This window comes from Tachyglossus aculeatus, chromosome Y2 (genome assembly GCF_015852505.1).
Source record: "Tachyglossus aculeatus isolate mTacAcu1 chromosome Y2, mTacAcu1.pri, whole genome shotgun sequence".
In the NCBI taxonomy this organism is placed as follows: Eukaryota; Metazoa; Chordata; class Mammalia; order Monotremata; family Tachyglossidae; genus Tachyglossus; species Tachyglossus aculeatus.
In genome coordinates, this window is record NC_052094.1 from 3,768,627 (window position 1) to 3,787,928 (window position 19,302).

At 49.3% G+C, this 19,302-nt stretch overlaps 1 protein-coding gene and 1 long non-coding RNA gene across 3 annotated transcripts; one reads left to right on the forward strand and one right to left on the reverse strand.

Moving 5' to 3' along the window:
* Positions 1–1,175: 1,175 nt before the first annotated feature.
* Positions 1,176–15,369, reverse strand: LOC119946689. Of its 2 annotated transcripts, none has more exons than XR_005456453.1 (3): positions 15,268–15,369; positions 1,618–1,761; positions 1,176–1,350 (listed from the first exon to the last, which is right to left on the reverse strand). It is a non-coding gene; the product is annotated as an uncharacterized LOC119946689 (long non-coding RNA). The 2 variants fall into 2 exon arrangements; XR_005456454.1 differs by lacking the exon at positions 15,268–15,369 and adding an exon at positions 13,368–13,445.
* Positions 15,026–18,950, forward strand: LOC119946686 (tubulin beta chain-like). Its single transcript, XM_038768102.1, has 4 exons — positions 15,026–15,151; positions 16,970–17,078; positions 17,417–17,527; positions 17,716–18,950. The coding sequence occupies exons 2-4, from the start codon at positions 16,989–16,991 to the stop codon at positions 18,802–18,804; spliced, it is 1,290 nt and encodes a 429-aa protein (XP_038624030.1). The 5' UTR covers positions 15,026–15,151; positions 16,970–16,988; the 3' UTR covers positions 18,805–18,950.
* The last annotated feature ends 352 nt before the right edge of the window (positions 18,951–19,302 follow it).

Consider the following 19,302-nt stretch of genomic DNA (forward strand, 5'->3'; position numbering starts at 1 on the left):
CTCCAGGAGGTCTTCCCAGACTGAGCCCCTTCCTTCCTCTCCCCCTCGTCCCCCTCTCCATCCCCCCATCTTACCTCCCTCCCTTCCCCACAGCACCTGTACATATGTATATATGTTTGTACATATTTTTTTACTCTATTTATTTATTCATTTAATTTATTTGTACATATCTATTCTATTTTATTTTGTTAGTATGTTTGGTTTTGTTCTCTGTCTCCCCCTTTTAGACTGTGAGCCCACTGTTGGGTAGGGACTGTCTCTATATGTTGCCAATTTGTACTTCCCAAGTGCTTAGTACAGTGCTCTGCACATAGTAAGCGCTCAATAAATACGATTGATGATGATGATGATTGGTATCCCCCAGTAGAAGGTTTGGAAAATATGCCAAAACACAGGTATAAAATGATGTTTCATAACGATTCCTTTGTCAGTTGCCTTGTGTGAGACAGTGTGTTCCCAGGTCCTGGAAGGGAGCCCCCACTGTGGTGAATTATTAAGCACACAGAATGCAGAATCATTGTTCCCGCCCATTTGCAGCAAAATGTACCTTCTGCGGCTCCCTAAATCCCTCTGCTCTCCTTTCAAACTGAACAGAAAAGCTTCCTCCATTTGAGTTTACCCTTCCACCAAATGTCCATGAGACCCTAGAAGAGATACTCCAGCTGAACTGGGACCCTCTACTCAGTCCTGACCCCTCCAATTTGCCCCCTTTCCTCCTTACTCCCTTCATCTCACTCTTCCTACCTTCAAGACCTAATTAACATCACATCTCCTCCAAGAGGCTTTCCCTGCCTAAGCCCTAATTTCCCGTACTCCAGACTGTGCCACCCTTGCACTTGGATTTGTACCCTTAGACTCCATAAAAGTTACCTACATATCGGAATGTATTTTAATATTTGTCTACCTCTCTAGACGCTAAGGTCCTAATGGACAGGGAACAGGTCAACAAATCCGTTATAGCATATGCTTCTGGGCACTTAATACAGTGTTCTGCACAAAGTTAAAACTCAAAAAATATGATTGATCAATTCCTGGAATAATAATAATAATAATAATAGTACTTGTTAAGCATTTATTATATGCCAAGCACTGTATTAAGTACTAGGGCAGATACAAGATAATCAGGATCCACATGGGGATCACAGTCTAAGTAGGTCTGGTGGTCTCTGTCTCTCTCTTTTTCACTCTGACTGAAGCCCAAAGTGGAAGTTGGAGTCAGATGACCGCAGTTTTGTACTGTATCTTGTTCTCCATGTTCTGCTTGAGTGCTTGAGCTTTTCCCCGGCTTCTCCCAATGAAGCCTAATGGTGAGCTTCGCCGCTGGTCCCGAAGACCAATATTTGCAGTCACCTTAAAAGGAGAAAAAGCAGGTTTCAGAATCCCCGGGGAAAACAGCCAGTCTCCAGCCTGACGGAATTGAATCCTAGAGGCTGTTGGTTAAAACTGGCATTAACAACGCTTTGTCCAGGCTAGTCTCCCCACCTACCTAGGTCCCAGGGCCTCCCCTCCAAAGAGACCTTGTTCAGGAAATTGATGCCAACTGGAGTTCAGTTTCATGAGCCATCCTCCAGATCCAACCAATCCCACCCCTCAAATTCTACCAAACTTTCTTCTTACCTCAGTGGTTCCTCTGGGCCGGTGGGTAGGGGCAGTCAGGTCTCTATGAGGTGTTGTCAGGAGAGGTGGGGTGGGAAGTCAGATCTCCATGAGGTAATTCAGGAAGAAGGCCGAATTCTTCTACTAAACCAATTCTGTGTGTGGCTTGACAGTAAGATAGGAGGGGAGCAAAGCAAGGGAAGGGGAATAAATATTTATTTATTTATTTATTTTACTTGTACATTTCTATCCTATTTATTTAATTTTGTTGGTATGTTTGGTTCTGTTCTCTGTCTCCCCCTTTTAGACTGTGAGCCCACTGTTGGGTAGGGACTGTCTCTATGTGTTGCCAATTTGTACTTCCCAAGTGCTTAGTACAGTGCTCTGCCACATAGTAAGCGCTCAATAAATACGATTGATTGATTGATTGATTGATTGAGGGGAGAAAAGGATGAAGTTGGGGTTTGAAATCAAGTAAGCCAAATCAGTCAATGGTTTTGACTGAGACTTACTGTGTGTAGGGCACTGCACTAAGCACTTGAGAGAGTACAGTGCAGTAGAGTTGGTAGAGACATCCCTGTTCCTGTCCTCATAGTACAGAGGGAGAGGCAGAAATGAATACAAATAAATAAATTATGTATTATTATGTATTATTTTGCAATTATCAATTATTGGGCAAGGCAGGCCATTTAGTCAGATACCTTCGAAATCAGGTCTGCCTCTTTAACAAGGGCCAAATGGCCTTCTAGAGGCTGGGAAACTAGAGATTCAAACCAATCAACATTCTTAAAAAGTACTAGACATTTTCTCCTTTTTCGCCTATACCCTCTAACCCAACCCTCAAACTCACATCAACGAAGGGGTCAATTCTCAGCTCCACCAAAAAAGAAGCAAAATGCTGTGCCTGGGCAAAAACTTCTGGGTAAATCTGGGATCAGACAAAGCAATCACTCTGTTCCAGTGTCAGATCAGGGCCTTCTGAACATTCAGAGTGAAGATGGATCATGGAGTGCTACTTATTCCCCTCCACTCCCACCCTCTCCATCCCGAGAGTAAAACTACCAAAAATGGGAATATCAAGAAGACGCTTGACTGTATCTGTATCTGTATCCAGTGAACCAGAGATGAGACTTACTCTTCTTTGTCAGGCCTTGAAGTGGTTACAACTAGCATCAGCAGTTCAGGGTCAGAAACATACACTGTCTACATTGTCCTATCAGGATATGGCACTTCCAGGAAAGGGGGCAGAAGAGATGAATTTTGTAAACTGTTATTAGCGAGCGCCAATGACGAATGTTTTAGACTTTGAATGGTGTGACTATCTAATGCATATGTAAGCACATTCTTTATGTTTAAAACTAAAAATTCTATAGTCACAAAGTTACCAGATCAGCTACCCCTTCTTTGCAGAAGGGTATTTACAAAGAAGGGAACAGATTAAATGTTTCCCTGAACACAGACTGCAACATTCTCTATCTTAATAAGGAGATACTTTTATATAAGGCATGAATAGCATTCTGACATTGTGGGAGGGAAAGTAGGGAAAAGAAGGAGAGCGGGAAGGAGGAGATGGTTCTGCCGTTTGTAACTTTATGTATTTTTCATGTTGTGTGACCCGGACAAGTCACTTTATATCTCTCTACCTCGGTTTCCTCATCTGTAAAATGGGGGATTCAATCCTGCTTTCCCTCCTACTTAGGCCCGTGAACCCCATCTGGGACAGGAACTGTACCCTTTCTACTCAGCTAGACTCACTCGCTCCCCTTTCCCTTCGCCGACCTCGTACCACTAACCCACAGCCCTGGATCACTGCCACTGTCCACCTCCTTCACTCTTATCCTCGAGCTGCCGAACGCTGCTGGAGAAAGTCTAAACACCATGCCAACCTCGTTCACTTGAAGTTTATCCTTTCCTGCCTTAACTCAGCCCTCTCTTCTGCCAGACAAAACTATTTCTCCTCCCTCATTGACACCCATGCCCATCACCCCTGCCAGCTCTTCCGTACATTCAACTCCCTTCTCAGGCCCCCAGTTCCTCCCCATCCTCCTTCCCTCACCCCCAAAGATCTGGCCTCCTACTTCATTAACAAAATTAAATCCATCAGGTCCGACCTCCCCAAAGTCACTCGCCCCACTTCACCAACCCCCCCCGGCTCTCAACACTCTCTGCCACGCTCCCATCCTTCCCAGTAGTGTACTCAGAAGAGCTCTCCTCCCTCCTCTCAAGTGCTACTCCGACCACCTGTACTTCTGACCCCATTCCCTCTCATCTCATGAAATCTCTCGCTCCATCCCTTCTCCCCTCCTTAACTTCCATCTTCAACCACTCACTCTCCACTGGTTCCTTTCCCTCTGCCTTCAAACATGTCCATGTCTCTCCCATCCTAAAAAAACCCTCTCTTGACCCCACCTCACCTTCTAGTTATCGCCCCATATCCCTCCTACCATTCCTTTCCAAACTCCTTGAACGAGTTTTCTACATGTGCTGCCTCGAATTCCTCAATACCAACTCTCTCCTCGACCCCCTCCGGTCTGGCTTCCGTTCCCTACATTCCACAGAAACTGCCCTCTCAAAGGTCACCAATGACCTCCTGCTTGCCAAATCCAACGGCTCATTCTATCCTCATTCTCCTCGACCTCTCAGCTGCCTTCGACACTGTGGACCACCCCCTTCTCCTCAACACGCTATCCAACCTAGGCTTCACAGACTCTGTCCTCTCCTGGTTCTCCTCTTATCTGTCCGGTCGTTCATTCTCAGACGCTTTTGCAGGCTCCTACTCCCCCTCCCATCCCCTTACTGTGGGGGTTCCCCAAAGTTCAGTTCTTGGTCCCCTCCTGTTCTCGATCTACATTCTCTCTCTTGGTGACCTCATTCGCTCCCATGGCTTCACCTATCATTTCTACGCTGAGGACACCCAAATCTACATCTCTGCCCCTGCTCTCTCCCTCTCCCTCCAGGCTCACATCTCCTCCTGCCTTCAGGACATCTCCATCTGGATGTTGCCCACCACCTAAAACTCAACATGTCCAAGACTGAACTCCTTGTCTTCCTTCCCAAACCCTGTCCTCTCCCTGACTTTCCCATCACTGTTGATGGCACTTCCATCCTTGCCTTCTCACAAGCCCACAACCTTGGTGTCATCCTCGACTCCACTCTCTCATTCACCCCTCACATCCAAGCCATCACCAAAACCTGCCGGTCTCAGCTCCGCAACATTGCCAAGATCCTCCCTTTCCTCTCCATCCAAACCATTACCCTGCTCATTCAAGCTCTCATCCTATCCCGTCTGGACTACTGCACCAGCCTTCTCTCTGATCTCCCATCCCGGTGTCTCTCCCCACTTCAATCCATACTTCATGCTGCTGCCCGGATTATCTTTGTCCAGAAACGCTCTGGGCATATTACTCCCCTCCTCAAAAATCTCCAGTGGCTACCAATCAATCTGCGCATCAGGCAGAAACTCCTCACCCTGGGCTTCAAGGCTGTCCATCACCTCGCCCCCTCCTACCTCACCTCCCTTCTCTCCTTCTACAGCCCAGCCCACACCCTCCGCTCCTCTGCCGCTAATCTCCTCACCATGCCTCATTGTTGCCTGTCATCACCATCATCATCATCAATCGTATTTACTGAGCGCTTACTATGTGCAGAGCACTGTACTAAGCGCTTGAGAAGTACAAATTGGCAACATATAGAGACAGTCCCTACTCAACAGTGGGCTCACAGTCTAAACGGGGAAGACAGAGAACAAAACCAAACATACTAACAAAATAAAATAAATAGAATAGATATGTACAAGTAAAATAAATGAATAAATAAATAGAGTAATAAATATGTATAAACATATATACATATATACACGTGCTGTGGGGAAGGGAAGGAGGTAAAATGGGGGAATGGAGACGGGGACGAGGGGGAGAGGAAGGAAGGGGCTCAGTCTGGGAAGGCCTCCTGGAGGAGGTGAGCTCTCAGTAGGGCTTTGAAGGGAGGAAGAGAGCTAGCTTGGAGGATGGGCAGAGGGAGGGCATTCCAGGCCAGAGGGATGATGTGGGCCGGGGGTCGATGGCGGGACAGGTGAGAACGAGGTACGGTGAGGAGATTAGCGGTGGAGGAGCGGAGGGTGCGGGCTGGGCTGTAGAAGGAGAGAAGGGAGGTGAGGTAGGAGGGGGCGAGGTGATGGACAGCCTTGAAGCCTAGGGTGAGGAGTTTCTGCCTGATGCGCAGTTTGATTGGTAGACACTGGAGATTTTTGAGGAGGGGAGTAATATGCCCAGAGTGTTTCTGGACAAAGATAATCCGGGCAGCAGCATGAAGTATGGATTGAAGTGGAGAGAGACACGAGGATGGGAGATCAGAGAGAAGGCTGATGCAGTAGTCCAGACGGGATAGGATGAGAGCTTGAATGAGCAGGGTAGCGGTTGGGATGGAGAGGAAAGGGAGGATCTTGGCAATGTTGTGGAGCTGAGACCGGCAGGTTTTGGTGGCGGCTTGGATGTGAGGGGTGAATGAGAGAGCGGAGTTGAGGATGACACCAAGGTTGCGGGTTTGTGAGACGGGACGGATGGTAGTGCCTTCAACAGAGATGGGAAAGTCAGGGAGAGGGCAAGGTTTGGGAGGGAAGACAAGGAGTTCAGTCTTCGACATGTTGAGCTTTAGGTGGTGGGCAGACATCCAGATGCAGATGTCCTGAAGGCAGGAGGAGATGCGAGCCTGGAGAGAGGGGGAGAGAGTAGGGGCAGAGATGTAGATCTGGGTGTCATCAGCATAGGGATGGTAGTTGAAGCCGTGGGAGTGAATGAGGCCACCAAGGGAGTGTGTGTAGATCGAGAACAGAAGGGGACCAAGCACTGAACCTTGGGGAACCCCCACAGTAAAAGGATGGGAGGGGGAGGAGGAGCCTGCAAAAGAGACTGAGAATGAACGACCGGAGAGGTAAGAGGAGAACCGGGAGAGAACAGAGTCTGTGAAGCCAAGGTCATATAGCGTGTTGAGGAGAAGGGGGTGGTCCACAGTGTCGAAGGCACCTGAGAGTTCGAGGAGGATTAGGACAGAGTACGAGCCGTTGGATTTGGCAAGCAGGAGGTCATTGGTGACCTTTGAGAGGGCAGTTTCCGTGGAATGTAGGGGATGGAAGCCAGACTGGAGGGGGTCGAGGAGAGAGTTGTTGTTGAGGAATTCTAGGCAGCGCGTGTAGACAACCCGTTCAAGGAGTTTGGAAAGGAATGGTAGGAGGGATATGGAGCGGTAACTAGAAGGTGAAGTGGGGTCAAGAGAGGGTTTTTTTAGGATGGGAGAGACATGGGCATGTTTGAAGGCAGAGGGGAAGGAACCAGTGGAGAGTGAGCGGTTGAAGATGGAAGTTAAGGAGGGGAGAAGGGATGGAGCGAGAGATTTCATGAGATGAGAGGGAATGGGGTCAAAAGCACAGGTGGCCGGAGTAGCACTTGAGAGGAGGGAGGAGAGCTCCTCTGAGGACACTGCTGGGAAGGATGGGAGAGTAGCAGACAGTGTTGAGAGCCGGGGGGTTGGAGAAGGGGGGAAGTGACTTTGGGGAGTTCGGACCTGATGGATTTAATTTTGTTAATGAAGTAGGAGGCCAGATCGTTGGGGGTGAGGGAAGGAGGAGGGGGAGGAACTGGGGGCCTGAAAAGGGAGTTGAATGTACGGAAGAGCTGGCAGGGGCGATGAGTATGGGTGTCAATGAAGGAGGAGAAATAGTTTTGTCTGGCAGAAGAGAGGGCTGAGTTAAGGCAGGAAAGGATAAACTTGAAGGGAACGAGGTTGGCATGGTGTTTAGACTTTCTCCAGCAGCATTCAGCAGCTCGAGCACAAGAGCAAAGGAGGCGGACAGTGGCAGTGATCCAGGGTTGTGGGTTAGTGGTACGAGGTCGGCGAAGGGAAAGGGGAGCGAGTGAGTCTAGCTGAGTAGAAAGGGTAGAGTTGAGAGCAGTGATCTGATCATCAAGACTGGGTAGAGAGGAGAGGGCGGCGAGGTGGGGTGTGAGGCGCTCTGAAAGATGGGTGGGGTCCAGAAAGCGGAGATCTCTGTGAGGGAGTAATACAGATTTACAGGGGAAAGGAGTGTGAGTGAGGAGGCAGGTGAGAAGATTATGATCAGAGAGAAGGATTTCAGAGTTGGTGAGGGTGGACACAGTGCAGCGATAGGAGATGATGAGGTCGAGGGCATGACCAAGTTGGTGAGTGGGTGAGGTGGGGTGGAGGAAGAGGTTGGCAGCGTCAAGGAGAGATAGAAGGCGGGTGGCAGAGGAGTCGTTAGGGATATCCATGTGGATATTGAAGTCTCTGAGGATCAGAGTGGGCATGGAGAAGGAGAGAAGGAAGGTGAGGAAGGGGTCAAAGTAGTTAAAGAAGTTGGAAGTGGGGCCGGGAGGGCGGTAGATGATGGCTACAAGAATCTGGAGGCGGTGGTAGAGGCGAATAATGAGGGCTTCAAAGGAAGGGAAGGAAAGGGAAGGGGGAGGAGGGATAGTGTGAAAGCGACATTGGGGGGCGAGAAGGAAACCGACACCTCCTCCTTTTCCGGTGAGTCTGGGGGAGTGGGAGAAGAAGAGGCCTCCACTGGAGAGAGCAGCAGAAGAGACCGTGTCGTCTGGAGACAGCCACGTTTCAGTTAGGGCAAGGAGGAGTCGAGAGCTGGAAAGGAATAGGTCCAGGATGAAAGGGATCTTACTTAAAACGGAGCGGGGGCTCCAGAGGCCACACTTGGCAGCAGCTGTCGAGGGAGGGGAGGGAGGGGGAAGGTTGTGAGGGGTGGGAAGGGTTTGGATTGGGATGAGTTGGCGGGGGCCTGGGCAGGGAGAGTGGGAAGGGGGGTGGCAATGGGAAAGGAGAACTGGGATGGGGTGGGGGTGGGGAGAAGGGGAGGGAGGGGGCCGGGAGGGAGGAGTGGAGGACTGGCGCTGGTACAGAGGGATCCTTGGTAGGGGGTGAGGGGGAGTGGTCTTTGTGGGGAAGAGGGAGGGAAAAAGCTGGGTGGGAGAGGGGAAGGGGAAGGTATGGAATGGGAATGGCAGTTGGGAGCAAGGGAATTGAAAGTTCATGGTGAGGTCAGCAGGGCGAGTGACAGTACAGCGGGAGGTTAGCAATTGAGATGCAGAAGCAATAAAACAGTAGCAATGATATAAGTAGGTGATGGCATCACAGGGTGTAGTTAAACAATCAATATGCTATGGCAATAATAAAATTGGCAGATAATGATGTCACAGAGAGCAGATACAAAATAGTAAGTGCTGGAGTAGGGTAAGCCTGTTAAGGGAGGTCAGGGAGCAGAGATACCTGGGGAGAGGAGCGAACAGATAACTAGCATGGGAGGGCTGAGGAGGTGCGAATGAGGTTGTTGTTAATGTAACATGGTGCTAACAAGGGCTTTTTACCTGGGGGCAGGGGGAGAGTCAGTCAGGACCAGACCGGGAAGGGGGGGGGATGGGGGGCACTTTAAGGAAGGTCGCCTAAGGTGGGGAGGAGGGGTGGAAGCAGGGGGCGTCTGTGGGGGCGCTGTTATGGCGGGCGGGCGGGCCTCTCGGGAACGGGCGTCTATGGCCGCGCTCTGAGAGGATCCTTCCGGGAGCCTCAAGGCTGCGCGGTGTGATGGCGAGCGGGCGGGCGGGCGGGCCTCTCGGGAACGGAGTCCCGGGACGTCGACCCCGAGCCCACGTCATCCCCCTGGCCTGGAATGCCCTCCCTCTCCCCATCCACCAAGCTAGCTCTCTTCCTCCCTTCAAGGCCCTACTGAGAGCTCACCTCCTCCAGGAGGCCTTCCCAGACTGAGCCCCTTCCTTCCTCTCCCCTTTGTCCCCCTCTCCATCTCCCCCGTCTTACCTCCTTCCCTTCCCCACAGCACCTGTATATATGTATATATGTTTGTACATATTTATTAGTCTATTTATTTATTTATTTTACTTATACATATCTATTGTATTTACTTTTTTTGTTAATATGTTTGGTTTTGTTCTCTGTCTCCCCCTTCTAGACTGTGAGCCGACTGTTGGGTAGGGACTGTGTCTATATGTTGCCAACTTGTACTTCCCAAACGCTTAGTACAGTGCTCTGCACACAGTAAGTGCTCAATAAATATGATTGATTGATTGATTGATCCAACCTCATTATCTTGCATCTACTCCAGCACTTCATAAAGTGCTTGGCACACAGTAAGTGTTTAAGAAACTATTACAATAATTATTATGTTTCTGCTTCTCCCTCCCCTGTTGTGCTCTTCCAAGTGCTTACCCACTGGTGATGATCCCAGTAGTTATGCCATGGGAACCATGCGCTTTGCCTTTTTAAATACTTTAACCACTTACTGTAGTGACCCCCTCAGTAGCTGGGGAAAGTGCATTGTCTTTATGTACTGATGGGTTTTCTGTATTTCTCAGGGCCTCAACTTCAATAATAAAAAATATATTGAGGAGAATATTGAAATTTTGCTTCCATCTCTTCAAGATAACCCTTGGTCTGTGATAAAGCTAGTGTTTATATCCATTCTTAGGAGATGCTATGATAGCTTACATGACTTTCTTTTCTCTTTTCCAATGTGTAATCTTTCTCAGTTTGGGGACAGTCTTTTCCCCTCTGGCTTTTCGCCATTTGCTGCATTTGCTTTTTAAAGTTTGTTTTACGGTATCTGTCAAGCACATATTACGTGCTAGGTACCGTACTAACTGTCCCTTAACTCGTCTTGCAAGTTGACAAAAGCTCCTATATGTCTCTCCTTTGCCAGAGTCATGAGGTGGTGGTGTCGGTGCAGAATCTGTTTTGCTGCATGGATTTTTTTTTAACTCTGAGTCATTCTCACTGAACCAACGTTGGTGAGTCTGTCAGACCAAACCCAGTGTCTTGACAGCAGTCTGGTAGAAAGTATTGCACACAAACGCCCATCCGCTGTTTATGTTGGAACCTGATGGGGTTCCCTCTTCCAACAGGCCTGTTGCAGTATTGCCATGGAACCTCTTGCTGATGTCTTCGTTCTCCAGATACCTGACAATAGCCTCTTGGCAGTTTCAAAGCCACTTTTTGATGCATAGCCACATAGCCATAGTCACTGTGAGCTTGTGGCAGATCAGACAACTGTCCGACTGATACACGCCTGTTGTGAGCCATTCATTCCTCAGATCCTCTGTGACAGTATGATGTAGTCATTGAGATGCCACTGTTTAGGTAGCTGGTGCATCCAAGATCAATCAATCAATCAATCATATTTATTGAGCGCTTACTGTGTGCAGAGCACTGTACTAAGCGCTTGGGAAGTACAAGTTGGCAACATATAGAGACAGTCCCTACCCAACAGTGGGCTCACAGTCTAAAAGGGGGAGACAGAGAACAAAACCAAACATACTAACAAAATAAAATAAATAGAATAGATATGTACAATTAAAATAAATAAATAAATAAATAAGATGTTTTCCCTTTGTTTGGCAGGCAGTAATAACTGTAATAATAGTATTTATTAAGTGCTTACTGTGTGCAGAGCACTGTACTAAGCACTAGGAGAAGAAACACAAGTGGGAATTAAACATAGTCCCTGAACGTCATGGGGCTCATAACCTAAAACACATTAGGTCTCTGTGCTTCGGTTTTCTCATCGGTAAAATGGAGGATTCAGTACCTGGTGGAAGGTAGTATTGGTGAACCGAGATAACAGTCACTGAATAAATGTACGCCAACCTCCTTCTGATCGTCAGCACTTTATATGGTCACAGAAAGAGCACAGGCTTAGGAGTCAGGGGACATGGGTTCTCATGCTGGCTCCGCCACTTGTCTGCTGTATGACCTTGGGCAAGCCACTTAGCTTCTCTGTGCCTCTGTTACCTCATTTGTAAAACAGGGGTTAAGACTGTAAGCCCCGCGTGGAAAAACCTGATTACCTTGTATCTACCCCACTGCTTAGAACAATACTTGACATGTAGTAAGTGCTTAACAAATATCATAATAATAATTATTATTCTCATAACTTTTTTCTTCACTGTGCAATCTGAGTAGAACTCCAGTGAAGAATTACAAATGTTTTAGAATGTTCTTTCCATAATGTACATCTGTCTAGATTCATTCATTCGTTCAATTGTATTTATTCAGCGCTAGAACACAATTCACAGATCAGCACAAGGATATATGGTGTTAAAAAAATAGTTGCATACATGCATGCAAATTGGTTAAAGCCTGTGTATTACACTGTAATATACTGCCTCACTAATACAGTGCTCTGCACACAGTAAATGCACAGTCAACATGATTGAATGAATGAGTGAATGAAAGTTTATTTTCCTCAGAACCGTTCCCAAAGTGCTTGCAACTGAAGTTTGGGATTCAAAAATGGAGGAGAAAATTGACCAAAGAGCCTGCAGTTTTCCTGAAAATGTAATTACTTTCTCTATGCCAGAGCCTCGTTAGTACCTAGCTGCCCTTTGTTCTAAATCCAGTGAGCAGTTTGTCCCTCACTTCGAAACTTGAAGTGCTTAGCAAAGCTAAGCTGTTGTTTTAGTTACTCCTCTGGGGTCAGTGGGAGAGGGCACGAAGGAGTCTTCCGGTTATTAAAACGTCTACTTTTTTTTTCCCACCGCTAAAAAAACTTTGTTTACCAAGTGTACTTGTACTTCCAACTTGTACTTCCCAAGCACTTAGCATAGTGCTCTGCACACAGTAAGTGCTCAATAAATACGATTGAATGAACAAATGAATGAATGAATCTAATGACCAATATCTGGAATCACTTACTTGTATAGGACTTTTATTTAAGGGAAGGGGAAAAGGGTATTGCATTATCAGAAGGGCATGGAGCTGAGGGGTTTTTTTTTAGTAGAGGTGAATGTTTTTGCAGAGTCATTCACATTCCGAGTCATTCACACTCTTTAACCCATTCTCCAGGTACCAGCAGCAAGCATTGAGAGACTCCAGTGGGGTTAGGGGAAGGCATTTATGGTTGGAGGACAGAACATATCTCTGTGTTTCCTTACCAGAGGAGACATAGAAATTAAGGAGTCCAATCAAGTCATGGGCTAAGAGGGATGGAGGAAACACTGCAGGTTATTAGAATCGGAGAGAGGAAAAACCAACATGAGTTGTGGAGTTGGAAGAATTCTCTCCATTCAGAAAAGTTATTCTATTCTGTGCCCAGGATACCCAAGGCACACTTCTCTCTGGGTGAAAGGGAAGGAGTGAGAGGGTGTAGCCCTGCCTAAATCTCCTCTCAGGGCCACGGCCCCCCCCCCCATGGGGGGTTGGGGGAGGTAGAGACGGGTGTCTTTGCATCAGGGGGCCAAAGTGGGTGTTCCATTGCTATATGTTGTGTCTGTTATATTGTTGTGTTGCACTCTCCCAAGTGCTTAGAACAACGTTCTGCACACAGCAAGCACTCAATAAATATGATTCATCGATTGATTTACAGAAACAGCATGGTGTACTGGATAGAGCATAGGCCTGGGAGTCAGGGGGTCATGGGTTCAAATCCTGCCTCTGCCACCTGTCTGCTGGGTGGCCTTGAGCAAGTAACTTCACTTCTCTCTGCTTCAGTTACATTATCTGCAAAATGGGGATTGAGACTGTGAGCCTCACGTGGCACAGGGGCTCTGTCCAATGACTCCAGCTTTCAATACAGTGCCTGGTACATACTAAATTCTCAACAAATCCATTATTATTATTATTACTGATTTTGCATCCTCAAGTCAGTGCTTCCTGGATATTAAATTTCTTCCAACTTTGCCCCCATCCTGCATAGGCTTAGAATGAAAAGTCAACCCCAATGCGGAGGCAAGTGTACTTACATATTTACTTGTCTGAAGCTCCAAGCAGGTGTAAATCAGAATAACAAACGCTGACAGCAATTGAAGCTTTAATCTAGAGTGAGCCATCACCTGGGAGTGATGGTAGGTTTCCGTGAGGGAGTTTCTTGTCATGAATGAGGTTTGCAAGGAATAATAACCATGCCCTATAATGTGCATATACTTAGGAAATGCCTCTTGCCAAAGGTGCTTTAAGTGCTACCTTTGCAAGGGTTACAACTGTTGCAATTTTGGGGTTTTATAGGGCACCTGTCCTCCCACAAGTAGGCCGCCTGACTCATTTTATCCTTTCAACATCCCCGATAAGGGGAAGGCATTACTGCTCCATTCTATAGATGGAGAAACCGAGGCCCTCTACCGTGAATGATGTCACCCACAACCTGGGAGAAGCTAGACTGCGAAGCAGGTCCTTGGCGGCAGCCTGGCCGCCAAGAGAAGACGGCCCTGCCTTCAGTGACCCCTCGGCTTCAGGGCACCCCTTTCCATTCTCCCTTCAAGTGGCACCCCGATTGGACCCACCCACCCACCCTAGGAGAAGCAGGGTAAGGTTGAGGCCCCGGTGGCCAGGCTTCCCCTGTGAAAACCTTGGCTTCAGGGGATAACGGTGATGACTATAATAAAGATGGCATTCACTAAACCCTTACTATGTGCTAGACACTGGGCTTAATAACAATAATATTTGTTCAGCACTTATTATGTGCCAAGCACTGTTCTAAGCACCAGGGTAGATGCAAGGAAATCGGGTTGTCCCTCATGGGGCTCAGTCTTCACCCCCATTTTCTAGATGAGGTGACTGAGGCACGGAGACGTTAAGCGACTTGCCCAAAGTCACACAGTTGCCAAGTGGCGGAGCTAGGAGTAGAACTCACGACCTCCGACTCCCAAACCCGAGCTCTTTACCCTAAGTCAGGCTGCTTCTCAATACCGAGAATTGGTGTGTCCTAGTGGACGGATTACGGGCCCGAGGGGCAGAAGGACCTCGGGTCTAATCCTGGCTCCGCTACTTGCCTGCTGTGTGACTTTGGACACACTTCACTTCCTCCGAGCCTCAGCTACCTCACCCATAAAATGGAGATCCAGACCGTGAGCCCCACGTGGGACTGGGACTGGGTCTAACCTGTGTCTTTTGTGCCTTTTGGGACGGTGCCCCCGGCCACCCGGAGTGGCCCTGGCCACCGTCCCCCGCACCGGCCGGAAAACGGACCGGAGACGGGGGGAGAGCAGGTGGCCACTTCCCCGTTGCCGGAGCCCCTCCCTGCGCTCATTTTCCTCGGGCTCCCGCGCCCTTTCCCAGACTCCTTCTCATCCATTCCCTCCCTTCCTCCTCCTCCTCCTCCTCCTTCCAGCCTCGCCCTGCGCTCCATCCCTTGGGGCTTCCGCACTCTCCTACTCCCGCCCGCTCTCCCCGCTCTCCGCTCCCCATCGTCCCCTTGCTCCTCCCGCCAGCCGCGCTCCCGACTTAACCCGTCCTGGCCAGCGGGAGCGCGCCCGGCCGCTGGGGGAGGGGCCCCGGCGCCTGAATGAGTCAAAGGGGCGGAGTCCTCTCCGCCCGCCCCGCCCTCCCCGAACACCCCCCACTTGAAAAGAGGGAGCCTGGGGCGAGGACGCGCCCAGCTGCAGGGTCGGGTTCGGGTTCGGGATAGCGAGCAAGAGCAGGACTGGGACCAGGCAGACAAGCCGGGGAAGAGTTCGTTTTCAAACCGACCACCATGCGGGAGATCGTGCACATCCAGGCCGGCCAATGCGGCAAACAGATAGGGGCCAAGGTGAGGGGGGGGGTGGGGGATGGGGGGTCCCCCTCCGGGAAGATGGAAGGGGGTGAGCAACAGTGCGGGCGACCCCCCACCCCGCCCCGCCCCGCTCCGCCCGCGGGTGACCTCACCTCCCGACCGTGCCCTGACTGCAGTCTCATCCGCAGGAGCCGCACAGCCCTGCGCCGATGCCCTCCCCGCAGCCACCTCACCTACGCCCTCTTTAAAATAAACCGAAGCAGGTGATCTCCTTCTCGTTCATCCCCCTTCTCCTCCCAAACGGGAGGAGAACATGTGTCGGTTCACACGAACGCTTGGTGCCTGGGGCACGTAGCCCGTGACGTGCCCATTCCTGTCATTGCCTCGCACGATCGGGAACCGCTAGGCCACCGGATTGCAAACCGTACCGGATTCTCACCACGTCAGTTTACAGGGAGGTATTTTGTATCCAAGCGAGGGCTCGGATCGTTTCCTAAGCGTTGTGATCGTGTCGGTACAGTCATCAGAAGACGGACGCGTAAGCTGAGGGGACGGGTCAGGTGAGGGAAAGATAGGGTTTTCCTAAATCGCCACTAATGCCCATCCTGCTGCTCCCCCATTTCTTGCTGTCAATTTTCAATCGATTTCTCACCCACAGACAAACCACAGAATGATCCCAGGGCAATTCCTCACCGTGACTGGCTTTCCATCCGCTCCCTGAAAGGTGTCTGGAGACGGGCATCTGGGTCAGAGATATAAAAATGGTGCTGCTTGGATGGGCTGGGTGGGGCTTTTGGCCAAGAGAGATCCAACCTCACCCACGGCTTCAAGGCTCTCCATCACCTCGCCCCCTCTTACCTCACCCCCCTTCTCTCCTTCTACAACCCAGCCCTCACCCTCCGCTCCTCTGCCGCTAATCTCCTCACCGTGCCTCGTTCTCGCCTGTCCCGCCGTCGACCCCCGGCCCACGTCATCCCCCTGGCCTGGGATGCCCTCCCTCTGCCCATCCGCCAAGCTAGCTCTCTTCCCCCTTCAAGGCCCTACTGAGAGCTCACCTCCTCCAGAAGGCCTTCCCAGACTGAGTCCCTTCCTTCCTCTCCCCCTCGTCCCCCCTCCATCTCCCCTGTCTTACCTCCTTCCCTTCCCCACAGCACCTGTATATATGTATATATGCTTGTACATATTTTTTACTCTATTTATTTATCTATTTATTTATTTTACTTGTACATATCTATTCTATTTATTTTATTTTGTTAATATGTTAGGTTTTGTTCTCTGTCCCCCCCTTCTAGACTGTGAGCCCACTGTTGGGTAGGGACTCTCTCTATATGTTGCCAACTTGTACTTCCCAAGCGCTTAGTACACCCAAGCGCTCTGCACACAGTAAGCGCTCAATAAATACGATTGATTGATTGATTGATCCAACCAGTGGAAGAAAGTAGCAAAATTCCTTTAGCTCCTGGGAATAACCGTGATCTCTGTTAAAAGCGCTTACTAGGAGTAGTCTGTACTACTCCCCTCACCAGGGTTGCTTTATCGATGAGAGATCCTGCCATTATTCAGGTTTGGGGATTCCCTTCAGTCCCTCCATGATGTGCGTAAAAATCAATTGAACAGATGGAGGCTTCGTCGGTGCAGATTCCGTGAGCATCCTATGTTCCGGCGCTTGCCGGATCTCCCTGCACCTCAACTGCTACCGCTCTCTGCTCAAAAGAGTAAGAGCCATAACTACCCTCCTCATCATTGTGAAGAGGAAGCAGGGAGAAAAACGGCCATCTTAACATTTGCCTGGGTGATACTGGAATTCCTGTTTGCCTGCCTCTCCAATAATTTATCTCAACTTATTTATTTCAGTTTTGGGAGGTCATCAGTGATGAACACGGTATCGATCCAACTGGCAGTTACCATGGTGACAGTGACTTGCAATTGGAGAGAATCAACGTTTACTATAATGAAGCCGCTGGTAACTCATAGTACATTCTATCCCAAGTCTTCCTTATGCCAGGAAAATGGAAGTGCATTTGACATATATACAAAGGCTAGACATGGGCCCCTTTCCATTCATTATCACTGTCGATCATCAACCCTTGAAGCTGAGGAGGCTTTGCTGGGATCTGTTGATAGATCTTTTTAATCTTTCTAAAAAAAAGGAAAAGCCTCCTGTTCTCTTTCTGTGTCTCCTTTGTCTGGAGTGCTGGAGTTTTCTCCAGTGAATTGTGGCAAGGAGCTGTACTGAACACAGCCCTTTGCTGCTATCTCTGCTGACCGTGGATCTGACGCTGGCTCTTCTTCCTCCCACAGGTAACAAATACGTTCCGAGAGCAGTCCTGGTGGATCTGGAGCCCGGCACGATGGACTCGGTCCGATCTGGACGCTTCGGCCAGATCTTCAGACCTGATAACTTTGTATTTGGTAGGTAATTCCAATTCCACTCTTCCTGAGCGAGTTCAAAAATGACCAACTGCCCATGGCATTTAAAAGTCAATGATCAACCATCTGGTTTGCTTGAAATCACCATCCATAATCCTTTAATTGTCACTTACTGGAAAACATTTCAATTTTTCTAATACAGATTCTTTCCCCACCCTCCCACATTCCAGAGCAGTGCTGGAAATAACTGGGCCAAAGGCCATTACACTGAAGGAGCTGAGCTAGTAGATTCAGTGCTGGATGTGGTGAGGAAGGAATCGGAAAGCTGTGACTGTCTGCAGGGCTTCCAGCTGACCCATTCCCTGGGTGGGGGCACCGGCTCTGGCATGGGCACCCTGCTTATCAGCAAAATCAGGGAGGAGTACCCGGACTGGATCATGAACACCTTCAGTGTGATGCCCTCCCCCAAGGTGTCGGACACAGTGGTGGAACCTTACAACGCCACCCTGTCGGTCCACCAGCTGGTGGAGAACACGGACGAGACCTACTCCAATGACAATGAGGCCCTGTACGACATTTGCTTCCGCACCCTGAAACTGACCACACCTACCTACGGGGATCTCAATCACCTGGTGTCAGCCACCATGAGTGGGGTGACCACCTGCCTGCGGTTCCTGGGCCAGCTGAACACGGATCTGCGCGAGCTGGCAGTCAACATGGTGCCCTTTCCGCTCCTGCACTTCTTCATGCCCGGCTTCGCACACCTGACTAGCCATGGCAGCCAGCAGTACCGGGCCTTGACCGTGCCCGAGCTCATGCAGCAGATGTTTGACTCGAAGAACACGATGGCCACCTGTGACCCCCACCATGGCCGCTACCTGACGGTGGCCGCCATCTTCCGGGGCCGCGTGTCCATGAAGGAGTTGGACGAGCAGATGCTCAACGTGCAGAACAAGAACAGCAGCTACTTCACGGAGTGGATACCCAACAACGTCAAGACGGCCATGTGCGACATCCCGCCCCGTGGGCTGACGATATCTGCCACCATCATCGGTAACAGCACAGCCATCCAGGAGCTGTTCAAGTGCATCTCAGAGCAGTTCATCGCCATGTTCCGCCGCAAGGCGTTCCTGCACTGGTACACGGGGGAGGGCATGGACGAGATGGAGTTCACTGAGGCCGAGAGCAACATGTACGACCTGGTGTCGGAATACCAGCAGTACCAGCATGCCACCGCCAATGAACGGGGGAGTTTGAGGAGGAGGAGTGGGAGGATGATGCTTAAAGAAATGCCTGCCGTCATCACACCACTGAAATAAGCGTGGTCTATCTTATTCATTTACCATGGTGCTCAGTTTGCCTTGTCAGAAATTAACATCGTCAAGTAATAATGTGGAACACTCTAAAAAATGATGGTCATGTGTAAGTTCAAATACTTCTACTCATAAAAGGCATGTGTTCAAAGCAGTGTCTTGACTATTTTTTTTCAGAAAACTAATTCCTAATCTATGCTATTAAAATGATAACAATTTTTTTGTATCATGACAGCTTTTGACAGTGCAGCTTTGCAGCCTAACTCCATGTTCTCTCCTGAGGAAAGAAACAAAAGTATATCAACTTCTTCCAATCCTGTCTCAGTTTAAATTGTTTACTGGCACTAATCACTGGGGCTCAGCAATAAAGAGCTGTAGGTAAGATGTCTAGGCTGAGCTGGTGCAGTCATGGACATAAATTATGCTTGGATCACTACTTTATTAGCTTGGGGAATTGAGTAACTCCTGGTGGCCCTGTTTACCCAACCATAAAATTGGATACAG

Coding starts and splice junctions, on each gene's coding strand:
- LOC119946686 (XM_038768102.1), top strand. CDS start 16,989: ATGAACACGGTATCGATCCAACTGGCAGTTACCATGGTGACAGTGACT. Junction 17,079..17,416: donor TTACTATAATGAAGCCGCTG/GTAACTCATAGT, acceptor TTCCTCCCACAG/GTAACAAATACGTTCCGAGA. Junction 17,528..17,715: donor ACCTGATAACTTTGTATTTG/GTAGGTAATTCC, acceptor CCCACATTCCAG/AGCAGTGCTGGAAATAACTG.